The sequence below is a fragment of the Mus caroli genome, unplaced genomic scaffold, assembly GCF_978045245.1.
Source record: "Mus caroli unplaced genomic scaffold, Mus_caroli_1 scaffold_9, whole genome shotgun sequence".
Classification (NCBI taxonomy): Eukaryota; Metazoa; Chordata; class Mammalia; order Rodentia; family Muridae; genus Mus; species Mus caroli.
In genome coordinates, this window is record NW_028227264.1 from 72,739,257 (window position 1) to 72,754,054 (window position 14,798).

The 14,798-nt window shown below is 38.0% G+C and overlaps 1 protein-coding gene across 3 annotated transcripts in view; it reads left to right on the forward strand.

Annotated features, from left to right (window-relative positions):
* Pcdh15 (protocadherin related 15) overlaps window positions 1–14,798 on the forward strand; it is a 933,441-nt gene that overhangs the window by 785,641 nt on the left and 133,002 nt on the right. For all 3 annotated transcript variants that reach the window (XM_085842876.1, XM_085842877.1, XM_085842878.1), the window contains 2 exons: window positions 10,097–10,206; window positions 12,025–12,165. In XM_085842876.1, coding sequence (XP_085699002.1) covers window positions 10,097–10,206; window positions 12,025–12,165 — 251 coding nt within the window. The remainder of the gene's footprint in view (window positions 1–10,096; window positions 10,207–12,024; window positions 12,166–14,798) is intronic.

Sequence of the window (14,798 nt, forward strand, 5' to 3'; positions counted from 1 at the left end):
CACATGGAACTAAAATTCTTTGTATCTTCTGAGGTGTAGATGGTTTACAGTCTCTGCTTGTACCCTTATTTGGAATTCACTATTTGGATGATCTTTCTCTGTGTTACATCTGTAGGTGTCCTGTTTCAGGGTTCTGCAGGTGAGGTTCTGACTTGATGAGCTTAGAGAGTCAGGCTGGGACAAACTGTAAGACTTATGAGCAATATGAAGGGCTTTATTTTTGTTGGGGTTCACAAATCTCCACACAAACTGTACAAATATTGATCTCAGTTAAAACAAGAAAAGTTTATTGAAGCACACCCTAAGACTGGTCGATCAGAATTCCAGAGGACTTGGAAACCAAACTGTAATAGATGCTTGTCCTTGGAGCAGATTTGCTCCTGAAAACAACAACAACAACAGGTTCAAAAGTTCAGAAGGCAAGGAGGGGAGCAGTGTAACACTTTGGCTTACTAGGCAGAGTATTATCAGCTGACCTTTAAGCCAATTGGTTCTAAGTGAAGTAAGAGGGGTGGTGGACAGTAGACTTTCGGAATATTGCGATAACAGCATGAGTAATACAACCATAGCTCTTTGACCTATTAGTAGCATTTTTTTTAGTGGCAGCTCAATAGTGGATAACTTAATTCCGTCTTTTGGGCAGAATGGAGACTGAATACAAAATGTCTACAGTTATGTTAAAAGAAACAGGCCTCAACAATTTTCTTAGTTACTACAAGAGAAATCAGGAAGGTGTTAACTGAAAAGAGTCATAATTACTGCTCAGTATGGGAGTCAGATTGTCATGCTGAGTGTGGATTCACATCACAACGGGACTTTCCTTTCAATTCATAATGGTAAAACCGGTCATCCTCAGTTTTCTGTGCTGTGCACTAGCTGTGGCGTAAAATTCATCTTCCAAGGGATAATTAATTTTTTTCTTGTAACTTTTTATAAAATGGTTATGTTCCATTAAACAATGCACAGAAAACAAAAATCACATGCATAAAATTTACATGATAAAGATATATATCAGGCAATTGCAAATGAGAAAAAAAGAGGACTATTATATAAAATCCATGTTATATAATTCAGAATCAATTTCTGAGGCTGTATATGCCCAGTCTCATTAAATAAAATGTAAACTTGAGAGAGATGGCAAAACTTCCTGCTGATTCTAGCTTCATAATGCCCAAAGCATAGTACTTTTTCGTGTAAAGAGACACACACCATATTAAGCTAAGATGGTAGGCACAAATGGGTTGCCATAGATAAACTGAATCATATGATCACTGGACTCTCTCTTGACACCTTTGATTTGTGACATAAGCTCGGTAGCTTTGATGTCTGTTTTGTTTCCTGGTGTGTATGAATGGAGTCTTGCTCATTGCACATTTTTCCTCTGTGTATGTAAGTTAAATAGAGGAATTTTAATCCAGCAACATAGCTACAATGCAAGGGATCACATCCAAAAACCTAGGGCTGTGCGACCCAGCTGAAATACAGGCACACCCTTAGTACACATCTTTAATACCTCTCGCTGGAATACAGACATGCTTCTAGGAAACACTTTAATACCAATGCCATCTAATTGAGGGGCAGACAAACTGACAAGTCAGAGAAATATTTGACAGAATGAATCAGAGCTAAGATATGCCCAACTCTCCCCAGGACAGAAAAGAGAAGCTACTTAAAAGCAATGCAGGTAGAGAGAGAAAGTGGAATCAAGTTGAATTCAGTGCAGTTTGGCTGAATAAGTTGAGCTCAGTTGAGTTTGATGTAGTCCAGTTGAATGCATTGAATTCAGTTCAGTTCATGCAATCAGTGCTTCAGTACAGTTCAGTTAGTGAAAGTCAGAGGTGTTTCACCAAGCAGAGCAATTCAGTCAGAAGCCAAGAGAAGCCGATTTGAATCCATCAGCTTAGAGAAATGTTTGAGCCAGAACAGCTGAATTGAACCAACCAGCCAGATTTCAGAAAGAGCTAGAAAGAGTAAGTTTATTCAGTTGTAAACCTTGGAGGATGAAACATGCTATGCCTAGGTTAGCAGAAAGAGTCTTTCTCTCATTGTACTAAATCTGTAGGTGTCCCATTTCAGGGTTGTGTAGGTGAGGTTCTGACTTGATGAGCTTAGAGATTCAGGCTGGGACAAACTGGAAAAAGACTTATGAGCAATATGAAGGGCCTTATTTTTATTGGGGTTCACAAATCACCACATGAACCTTTAACATCCTGGCTTGCAGAAGATTAGGTTGTATGGAGGTTAGAAGCTTCCAGGTCCAGGCCAAGGGATAATTAGAAAAGAGAAGGAATTACTCTGGGCTCAACACAAGCCATGGATTCATAAAGCTTGGGTAAAGCTCTCATCCCATCATCAGAGGAAATAATTAAGGTATTTATGAGTTATATACCACTGTATACCTATTCTTTAAAATGTGATAGTTTCAAATTGCAACTGGCTCTTTCTTATAACCCATGGGTTGCTTAGATATAATTTGTGCTGATACCAGAGTTCACATTTGATGTGATTAATAAAAACAGATAAATAAACAAAGCCAACTTAGTATATTAATCACAGAAAAAATAACATGCTGCCGTAATAATGAAGGGGTCCAGAGCTCAGTCTAAGCTCCATGTTGCCTAGAAAAGTGAATTTGATTAAGAGTTGTGCTGGAAAGGTCTGCCCCTGTTTGCTAGTAAAAGTAGCTTTACAATGAGAAGCAGGGCACCCATAAAACAGAATAGCCAGGGATGGGACCAATAACAAAATAGATACATGTTTCTCTAATGACATTGTGTCAAAGCATATCCCCCTGATCAGTAGCAATTTCAATGTCTTGAATTGTAAATCTTGCAAAAAGCGTTTCTCTTAAAGATTTTTAAATGTCACAATTTACAATGTCACATTTTCTAGAAAGAAATTTCCTTAAGTTTAGTTAAACTGGGGAACTTTAAGATTTTCTCCATTCATGTACTTTGCTGCCATATAGGACTGAGTTTTTAGAGGCTACCTGGACATTTCTCCTCACATTGCCTTCTGTCCTTGATAAATCTGTATCAAACGATTTCATATTCGACCATGAGGCAAACCAGAAGCCTCAGTACTTCTTCAATGTTAGATGCAAAGTTGTATGACATCACCCCAAGCTTAACATACTTGCACACCCTAAGCAAACATGTACATCAGGAATCAAGCCCAGTAACTGGGGAGCAAAGCAGCCCCTTCTCTGTGGGATGGACAGGAAAAAAAAAGAACCAATTTTTCTACTGACCCGTAAGATTAAGAATATGTATGATCTGTTTTGATATCTTTTGATGCGTGTATACATTCCATAATGTCCAAGGCATTAGACCCTGTCTATCGCATGCCCTACCTTCCTCTGTTGGGCAAAATAATAAAAACGATTTGTTAGAGATCATTGTCAATTATATGAACAACTGTCAACTGCATTTCCTTCTTTCTTCCTTTCTTTCTTTCTCTTTTTTTTTTTTTTTTTTTTGAGTGATTCTGTTCCAGGCCTTTTGGCCTAACTCTACATCAAGAGACAGAGTCCCTGTTTCAGTTCTGTCACAATGAAAATATTTAGGACCCAGAGATATATAAGTGATTCTCATTTGCTTGTGAATATCTAACTAGAGTCTAAAGGGATACATTTTTCTGAGTCTTCCATAATTTCCCAAGTAATTGTCTATTTATTAGGCAAGCCTGTCACTACCAAGGTGTGGGACCAACTGTATCTTCAGTCTTTGATTCAGATTATTGTAGTCACTTACAGGCACACAATACATGTAAGCACTACATGACTCAATATAGAATAATGTGTGTGAATGCTAAATGATTTCCTTCTTATTCTTTTTAAATTTTTGTGTCAACTTCTAGGCATATTGCCCTCATCCTCTAACAGTTGTATTAATGAGTGGAGGCAAAAATTATCTATGGGTGGTGAAAATAAGAAAAGAGGAAAATATGATCTTTATATAGGTGTGAAATAGAAAATCAGAGAACACATAAAATATTTTATAACATCAGCTTGCTAGACATACTTAGTCTGTATGTGTGTGTGTGTGTGTTCCTAGTATGTACAAGACAAACTCACATGACTATGTATTTAAGCAAATTTTTCACTAAATGTGACTTATAAGATTGGACCATCCAGAGACTGCCCCACCTGGGGATCCATCCCATATAAAACCACCAAACCCAGACATTATTGCATATGCCAGAATGATTTTGCTGACAGGACCCTGACATAGCTCTCTCTAGTGAGGCTATGCCAATGTCTGGCAAATACAGAAGTGGATGCTCACAGTCATCTATTGGATGGAACACAGGGCCCCTAATCAAGGAGCTAGAGAAAGTATCCAAGGAGCTAAAGGAGTCTGCAACCCTATAGGAAGAACAACAATATGAACTAACCCCCCAGAGCTGTGTCTCTAGTTGCATATGTAGCAGAGGTTGGCCTAGTCTGCCATCAATGAAAGGAGAGGCTCTTGGTATTGCAAAGATTAATTGTCCCAATACAGGGAAATGCTAGGGCCAGGAAGCAGAAGTGGGTGGGTTGGGGAACAGAGCAATGGGGAGGGTATAGGGGGCTTTAGGGATAGCATTTGAAATGTAAATAAAAATGCCTTAAAAAGATTGTGATGTCAATAATATGTAAAAATATATGGAGTATCTCCTATGTGCTAGGAATAAGGAAATTAGTGCCTCTTAGTATATCTAACAAAAATATTAAATAATAATGTCTCATTTTATTGACTCTTTAAAATATTAATAATATGAAGGCCATAAGCAATTTTTCTGTATGAAAACCTCATAACATCAGAACCGAAGGTCTCCTAGAGCTAAGAAGAAGCATACATTGCTTAATTCTGACATCTTTGTGGATGAAGAACCAAATAATGTTAACCAGAGAGGGAGAGGGAGGGAAACAGAGGTACCAGGAAGAAAGGTCCAATGTTTTTCACACTCCATGCCTGAAAACCTTTCCCAAAGTGGTTCCAGAGCCTCACCTCCTGGACCACAAACAACTCTGGAGTATGTGTCAGGAAATGAGAATACTGATATAATTAACTTTTCACTTAGAGTTGAACTTTGAGAACCAATGGCTAGGAGAGATTCAGATAAACCCCATTAATGAGAATATTCTCATGAAACAAAATGAAAACACATATAGTTATCATAAATGACATTCTTACTTTGACGATAATTTGAGAAATCCCTTGGATTCGTCGTCTCACATCTTCAAGCTGAAGGTGCCTTGTGAATGTGAACAGAGCTGAACCTCTTGTGAAGGGCTTCTGCCCACTTGGTTCTTTACTCCTTTTTTATTTATAATTCACCCTGAGAATCATGGGATGCTGGTGTCTCTATAGCTTCTTGTCTTGGCACCATTTTTCTTAGTTAAATGTGTAGAATTAGGTCACCCTGGCACAATTACCACAAGGTTACACCTAATAGGAGTTCTAGTGGCTGTTTATTTCTTCTCATTTTCATTAAATTTTCTCATAGCAGATATAAAAATGGTTCCTTAATTGGTACTGATTTGCAAATATATTGAATTCCAACATGACAAAATAAATTAGATTTGTCTCTGTGTAGAAGGCAAGCAATAGAGCCAGATTGGAACCACTGAACTTTTATAACATCTATTTACAAACACTTTCAAGCCCTAAACTGCACAGCATTTAAAATAATTAGAAGCTTTGTTCAGCATGCATAACATTTACTTTTATTGGTACTTCTTGAACCCAAATATAAAACAATGAAATAATTGTTTCATCTCTATTTATACTGTAAAAATAGGATCTAACATTTGGATACCACAAATTATGTTATTCTAGTATAGTTATTATCTAGATGACTCAGATATTTTAAAACGTTTAATTGAAAAAAATTATACTGCTACGTATTTTCCAAAATAATTAAACAAACTTTAATTTGTGACACTAAGAAAAATTATGTTGTATATTTCTTGCATCTAAGTTATTATAAAGCTGGTAATCTTTCTAGTTCAGTCTTTAGTTACAAAGATTTGTTTGAAACAGTAAGTTTAGAGTTATTTTGATCGATTTTTATCTGAGTAAATCCCAGTGCTGTTTTGATATATTCATGTAATGAAGCACTATCCAATAAGCAATGAAATATAATATATTATGCACCTACTTGGGAAAGTAAGGTACATGTGTGAGAAGAAAGATGATATTGCATAACATTCTACTTATAGCTTTATGACGTTCTGGGAAATGTCATAGGCATTTTATACAACTGGAGGTTCAGAAGGAGAGAAGGAACAGAAAAAAATAGGGGATTTTTGAGATCACCCTAAAGGAGAGTTTTTCCATGGCCTAGGACAGCAGCTGTCCTGACTGTGCTAACAGCAGAAGCAGCCATGTAAATACAGCAACACCACCCTGCAGTCTGTGCTGGACGGCACTGTGGTCTGCTTGAGTCTAAGACAGAGCTCACTCTCACACACGTCATGAGAGTGCAGTGTTAGTAGCCCTCCTAGCAGCTGGGGAGTGACCATATCAATGCCTTCCACCCCACTTTCCATGTTAAATAGTGTTTCAATTTTTTAATTGCCTTTTTTGGCAAAAAAAAAAAAATACACAATAGAATATTCTTCAGCGTTAAGAAAAGCAAAACTATGAAGTCCTTAGGCAAACGGGTGAAACTAGAAACATTCTGAGCAAAATAACCCAGACCCACATTTTGTTTTGGGTTTTTTTGGTTTTTCATTTTTGTTTTTTTGTTTTGTTTTTTATAATTTGTGAATGTTAGCATTGATCTTCAGATATGTGTGTTTAATTTTGAATACCCACAGGGGTCATGGATTGCTAAGGGGCCATGATAAGAGAAGCCTTTCAAGGGAGGGCATATGCTATAAAGGGAAAACAGAAATAGTAGGGTTAAGTGGGGATGAGGGTGAGAAGACCGAGTATAGTCAGGATGAAGAGGAGGGATAACTAACACTAGAAACCTTTTGAAAAAGCCATAATTAAATCTGCAACTATAAATTATGCCTACATCCACATGGATAAGAGGAGTTTAAATGTAGTTACCCTATAACAGGGGAATAATGGCTCAATTAGACACCCCACGCCAATGAATAATTCCAATATCAGGAATGGGTTATCACTCTTTGAGTTATTCTTCAAGGGAGTACAATAGACCCCCAAATATTGCAGGCCATTGGCATTGCTCTTGTTTACCATGCAGGAGGAGGGTGAGACCCTGTAGCTAAAGATATTACATCCTTGAGTCATAGAACACAGAGAAATCATGCTGGGACCAATCTGGGAGCTAGCTTTCATATGGCTAAGGAATGGCAATTGATGGTTGCTGAAAGAGAGTCAGTTTTCCTTAAGGGTGTGATCCCTGGTAGGTTGGCCATGCTCTAATAGTTGGCCACACAGTCAAGCATATGCAAGTAGCACAAATTGGACTTGATGGGATGTAAAAGTGGAAGGATGGAGGCAGAGTTTGGTAGAGAGATCAGAATGGATCTCAGAGGGGCTGGGGGTAAGTATGAATAAAATATATTGCATTAAATTCTTGAAAAACATTTAAAACTTAAAAAAAAAATCAAACCAAGCACAGTGATGCATGCCTGTAATCCCAGCACAGAAAAACACAGAGGTATGAAGATTACATCAAGTCTAAGGGCAGCCTGAGCCACAGAGAATTCTACACTAACTAGATTATGATCCATATACTATTTTTAAAAATAAATTTAAGGATGTCTAGTAATGTATATTATAAGAAGAATTTCAGGTGTATGAGTTAATAGTGGAAGATTTGTTTGAGCTAAGTTTTCTAAGGAATCTTTTCTTTTTTTCCTGTAATTAATTGCTTCTGAAATTAAGCAGTGCATTTTAATTATATTTAATAGAAGGAAAAGAGAAAAGGATTCACCATAAAATATTAGTCACAGAGTGAAACTTGAAAAAAACTTTTTAAAAAATATGTGTTCACCCATAAATCAAATTTACTCACCAGATGCTATTAACAAATTCCCATTAGTTGTCAAAAGTTAAAAATGCATACAATTCACACTTTCATTTCACACTTCTCGCATTCATGAAGTCCGTCAATCTACTACAATATCTCAGTTTTATATTGTCTACAGTTTTACCTCCATCCATCTTCATGGTGGCTTATACCCACCTCATTCAAACTGATTATAAATCTATGGCAATGCCTATGGGACTTCCTTCCTACTAATTTGTAGTAAATGCACTTCATATTCAAACTATATCTCACTGCAGAGAGAGAATGTAATTTGTCAAAAGATAACAGATATTTTTCCAGAGCATAGAACAATAATAAGATGGGCATGTCTGCAAATAAACAGAGAAGAATTGAAAATGTTTAATCTAATGTTCACTTATCATGGAGTCCACTTAATTCTAGGAGGAGAAAATTAAATTTTTATGGCAGTGTTTGTTCTGGGAGAGAAACGTGTGCTGCTAAAACAGTTAAGGCAAAGGTTAATGAGCTGATATTTGTCTAGAAGTAAATTAGTTTTACACATTTACTACCAAGGAGAAGTTTAAATGCATTATTGGCATGCATAGGATATAAATTCCATTATAAATCACATCGTTGATTTTTTTCATGTATTAATTATTTCTATCCTGATTATTCAGTTAAAGTAGCAAAAATGAACACAGGATGTTCTTTTTGCGTGTAAACCCCATTCCTGATGTTACTGCCAGGATACTCATTCCAGATATGGACCAGCTATGGCTCATTTTATGCCCTCTCAAAATGTTTAGTACAAATGTTGACTAGGGATATAGTCTCTTCTGAGGCTCGCATAAACCTCCAGTGAACATGTGTGCTTGGATACACTTCAAACCTCAAGAATATTTAGATGTATTATGTTAAGATTTGAAAGTATTAGATCTTGAGGCTTAGGTTCATTGCAGGCTGATGCTTAAACATCACTTTTGGATTTTTGTCATGTTAAGAATTCCCCATGGTAGCTGGTATCATTCAGTCCAAGGAGGAATATTGTCAATCAGTTCTATTGGCTGTAGTGAAAACGTAACCTTCAACTTCCTGCCATATGGTCTACTCCATAATGTCATTCTATCCAGCAAAGGGTATAGTCAAGAGTATCTACTGCATGGAGTTACCTTACCCGTTATGTTACTCGATCTCTTAGGTGACTGTCATGTTATTCTGGTAAGGAATTAATGGTGCATGAACCTATGAACACTTATACACACATATGCACATACTATGCAATAAATGCCCAAACAAATCAGACCATGTCAAGAAACACTGATTACAAGAGATCAACAAGTCTTCAATCTATCCACATATACAAAGGACCTTCTAAATGTTAGAAATAGAACTGTCATTTATAACATCCAGCTGTCAAAGACCATTGAAGTAGAAACCTGTTAATGTAACCAATGTAATGAGTCTGCTATGAGATAATTTGTATGGGCTGCTTTAGGAAGTGAAAAAGTAGAAGAAAGTGGTCTAAAAATCTATAAAAGGATTACTGTTTTTCATTGGATTTTTGGGTAGATGCTATGTATTTCCAATTTCATTCTTAAAAGTAAATGTTGCACTGAAATAGATAGGAAGGAAGAAAAGGAAGCAGGGAGGAAAGGAAGGAAGGGAGGGAGGAAGAGAGGAAGGAATGAAGGGAGGGAAGAAGAGAAATAAGAAAGGAACAAAACAAGGAAGGAAAAAAGGAAGGAAGAAAGGAAGAAGGAAAAGGAAGGAAGGAAAGGAGGAAGGGAGCTAAGGTGAGAGGGAGGGGTGGTGGGAGGAATGAAGAAAGGAAAGGAAGGGAGGGAAGGAAGGAGGGACAGAGCTGAGGAAAAAAAGGAACAAAAGAAGGAAAGTGAGAAGGAAAGAAGGAGGGACAGAGCTAAGGGAAGAAGGAAGGAGGGAAGGAAGGAAAGGAGGGAAGGATGGTGGGGGAGGTAGGAGGAATGAAGGAAGGAAAGAAAGGAAAGGAAGGGAGGGACAGAAATAAGGAAGGAAGGAACAGAGGAAGGGAGAAAGGAAGGAAAGAAGGAGAGAAGTAAAGAAGGAAGGAAGGAAAAAGGAAACAAACAAAGGAAGAAAATGAACACCCCTTTTAACCCCGCAGACCTCCTCCTGTAAGTGAGCTTGCGGCCAGAGGGACTGTAGTTGGTGTCATTTCTGCTGCTGCCATCAATCAGAGCATCGTGTACTCCATTGTAGCAGGAAATGAGGAAGGTAGGTAGCGAGTTTTGCCTTTGTTTTCTCCAAAAACCAATAAATGTAGAACCAGATGAATTCTTGATTGAACTATTATTTCCTCTATCCTGATGCCATTCTTACCATCTTCAACATAATTGATGACTTGATTAATAGTTCTGTGGTGTTAGTTAAAGCCATTGTGTGCCCTGATGGATGGTTAATATTCAATTATAGAAGCTTTTATCTTCCTTTTGTTGGTGATATTTTTGTGACATTTCTTCAAAATGAATGAGTTGTTCTTTTGACTGCAAAAGATAGTAATTTTCTAGACTCTCCTTTTAACAAGTCTTACCCCACATCAGACCAATCCCAAGGGAGTTGTAAGATCTTACATAAGTATAAATGTCAAAAGAGACTTGCCAGCACTGACAAGCATACATGCTATATCATACAACAGCCCAAACAGACAAAATCAATTAATGGGAATCTTGAGTTTTGTCTTCCAGCTGCTTTCTCAACAGTAGTCATTTGCTGGATTCTAGGAACAATATCATCCCCAACTCTCTGCTTCCACATTTCAGCTGCTGTCCTCTGAGACCCTGGGCAGACTGGGATAATATGGGTGGCTGAGAATGTTTAATTGATATTTTATATATTAGTTTGAGTATTTAATTTAAAAGTGAACTTGCATGCTACTTGGCAGTCTGAAATAACAGTCCTGAGACTAGAGTGTTTCTGTGAGCACCTCTCACTACAGTGACTGCCCCTCTGGAAAGCACTCACTGACACCTCTCACTACAATGGGTGCCCCTCTGGGAAGCATTCACTGACTGGCCATTTATTGACCCTCTTTTCTTTTCCTCCACTGCTTCACCTCCTTCCTGAAAGAAATGGAACCTTCTTTCCCCACTGCTCTCAAATGTTTAAAAAAAAAAAAAAGCTGTAAGTTTTCAACCTGTTCTGATGCTTGCCCTGTCCTTGGGCTTGAAGGTAGTAACAAGTCTGCATTTATCAACTGCTTCCACCACAGTGTGAAGCATTTTGTATAGTTTATCCATTTACTCATTCATCAAACAAAGGCCAGTTATGTGATAATGAGTCTCCCAGGTGCTAGGAATATGGAAACAAGAAACAAGCATGTTCTTTATGATCTTAGAATTAAACAGATCATCAACAGATTAGAAATACCTGTTAAGCATGCATGTGAATAATAACTGTTAGGTGTGTATATAGAATATATCAAGGAATGGTTATTATTATTACAGAGACTGGTGAGGGAGGATATGGGGAAGGAAGAGGTGGGATGTCATACAAATAAACATGTGTCTTTCCTTCCATTTAAAAATCTTACATACCAGCTTAAAAAACAGAAAGACAAGGGCAGAGATTTCTAAATACCCATAATCATAAAGCACTTTGTAAAAGTGACCTAGAAGCTAAATTACAAACATGATCTTCGATGTTCTTAGCCAAGCACTAAAACTACAGGATTAGACATGTGTGGTAGAGGGTTAAAGCCAAATACCCGGCTAAGCATAATGCAATGGGCTTCTGTAAAAGAAGACTCCTTCTAAAGTACAACCATCTAAAACCATAGTGACAGGAAGGTCACCAGCTACACCCAGCAGAGTCTCAAATAACACTCAGCCAAAACTAACAAAACATGCCATTCAGAGAACGCATCATCTGGATAATCCCAGTATCAGTAATATACTTCCAGATACTGAAATCCTTTCTCCTTTAAGCTTGACTATTCTTCTGGATGATTCTGGTGCTTTGGAAACCATAATAGCTTTTAAAGAGAATAGCTCCTTACCATGTGAAGAATCTAATGAGTTGTATGCTGGATTCCAGACAAGTTTGGAATCAACAATGTCACTGGGGTCATCTATGTGAATTCACCGTTGGATTACGAGACAAGGACCAGCTATGTGCTCCGGGTACAAGCAGATTCTCTGGAAGTGGTCCTTGCCAATCTCCGAGTCCCTTCAAAAAGTAAGTTACATTGCTTAAAAGTTTGACAGTATTTCATGGTGTTTTTGCTGTCTTGAGAATGAAATACATACTAAAAAATGGAGCTTTCCTTTGAGACTGTGGGAACCTCTTTGGTTGCTGGAGAAGAATACCCACCCATCTTAGCAAATCGCATAGTGCAACTGGGGATGAGGCAATAACATACTATCTGCAGATGCTCTATAAAATACTGTTACTGCTATCTTCACTTGGACAATTTCATTAGTAAATGTTCGCATCTCCCTTTGAAAGGCTGAGTGTGTGGCTAACAATACTGCAATGGATGGATGATACTAAGCAGTGCCTACAAGAAAACCAAGGGAAAAGTTTGATCTAGACATGAATTTGATCCCAGGATCTCAGTTTGATTCCCCCATGGTGGAAGAAAAGAATCAATTCCTGAAGGAGAGAGAGAGATTGAGAGAGAGAGAGAGAGAGAGAGAGAGAGAGAGAGAGAGAGAGAGAGGAAGAGCAAGCTAAATAAAAGTATATTTTCTAAATTAGTAATTAATGATAATATTCATGTAGCATCCCATTTAATTTCCATGAAATTCTATGTGATAATAAAATGACTGCCCCACTTATAAAAATTAGTTTCAATGATGCTATGAAGTAACAATCAGTACATAAAAAAATACAATGCAGCTGAAATAGTGAATGCTGAAATATTTCTTTGACCTGTCAGAGCAACATCGCTTCCATGGAAGAGCAAGCTGAAGTCTGTTTGTAGAAAGGACTGATAGAGATACTGGGAGATGTTACCAGAATGACAATAAATCCTCACATGTAATACTTTTATACACTAAATCAGTAAAGCTTTTTTATTTATCCCATTGTGCAAAAAAATATCTAAAACAGTGGTTCTCAATCTGTGGGCTGAGACCCCTTTGGAGATTAAATGAGCCTTTTACAGGGGTAGTATATCAGAAATCCTGCATATCAGATATTTACATTGTGGTTCATAACTGACCCATCCAGCACGTCCAGCTATTCCAGGGTCTCGAGGGGACCTTCTCCTAAGAACCAAATTAGGGGGTAGAGAGAGACGAGAACCTTGTGCGAATAACGACACGGAAATGTTCCGAGTTTCATCAAGGCCCCAATGTATTATCCAGCCCCAAGGTTTAAATGCACAAGCAAAAGGGGAAGTACAGGTACTTATCAGTGGGAGGGGTGGGGCAATAGAATTGCACAAGCAAAAGGAAAAGTACTTATCAGTGGGAGTGGGGGCAATAGAAATTTTTTTCTTTTGGCAGCTACACGGGGAAGCAGGAACTTGGTGGTATCAGGGTGAGGTCAGGACATCGGGCGATAACTTAGGGCTGGAACATTCTGTGGTTGTTCTCGGAAGGGTGTGTCAGTGGCCCGCTTTTGACCCCCTTTTCTTCTCAGGGGAAGAGGCCCAATTCAGAGATCAGGACAATTGTGTTATCTTAATGGCTCCCAACACATAACAGTAACAAACTTACAGTTATGAAGTAGCAGCAAAAATAATTTTATGGCTGAGGGTTACCACAACAAGAAGTGTATTAAAGGGTGAGAGCATTAGTGAGGTTGAAAACCTCTGATCTAATTCACCTTTTAGCTTGAGACCATATTTCAACATTATAGTGGAGCATGACATTCATCAACATTTCTAGAATGGGAAAAGGGAGAGAGGTGGAGGAATTGTTAGAAAGTGAGAGCAAGAGAGAGAGAGCAAGATAGCAAGAGAATGAGTGAGAGCAAGTGAGTGAGAGTGAGAGAGAGACAGAGACAGAGGCACAGAGAGAGAGAGAGAGAGAGACTGGTGCTGAGGAAGAGGCAAGGCAAGAAAAATGGGAGACGATCTATACAAGCACATTGGGTTGTGAATCTCCTGACACTGACTGCCACCAGAGAAGACTTTCATTTACCACAAACTTTACTTATCAAACTGGTGTGGGTGTCTGTATAGCTCATCATAAAGATACATCTAAGTCATTTGAAAATTCAGGACACATAATATATTTAAAATTAAAGGTATTCAACTCTACCCAAAGGTAAACCTTCACTGCCATATTTAAATTGCCTCAAAATAGTAGATTTTAAACATTATAGAATTGTTTATGTGTACTGGTGTTTCCCTAAAGGTCTGTCTGTGATACCATGTTCATGGAGAACCCAGGTGTCAAAGTCTCTAGGACTGGAGCTAGGGGTGCCTGTGAGCCACAGTGTGAGATCTGGGAACTAGAACTGGGTCCTCTACAAGAGCAGCAAGTGCTCCTACCCTAAGTCATCTCTCCAGCATCTTCCTTTGGGGTTTTAAAATACTTAAAGGAGTCAGTGAGGTGGTTTAGCAGGAAAGAGCAATTGCTGTCAATCCTCAGGACCCATAGTTGAGAAGATTTCTGCAAGTTTTCCTGTGACTCCTCATTGCTGTGACAAAACCTCAGAGGCACACACCCAAGGAATTAAATGAATATAATAAAAATGTAGTAAATTGTAAGCATTATTTGGAGAAATGAAGAAGAATCCTTAGACTATAAACTTATTTGGCTAAACAAATAGATAAAAATGCTATAGAAGAAAGGTATTATAGAACTTATTGGCTAAAACATAGACAAAATGTTCTGAAAGAAAGGCACCTGTAAACA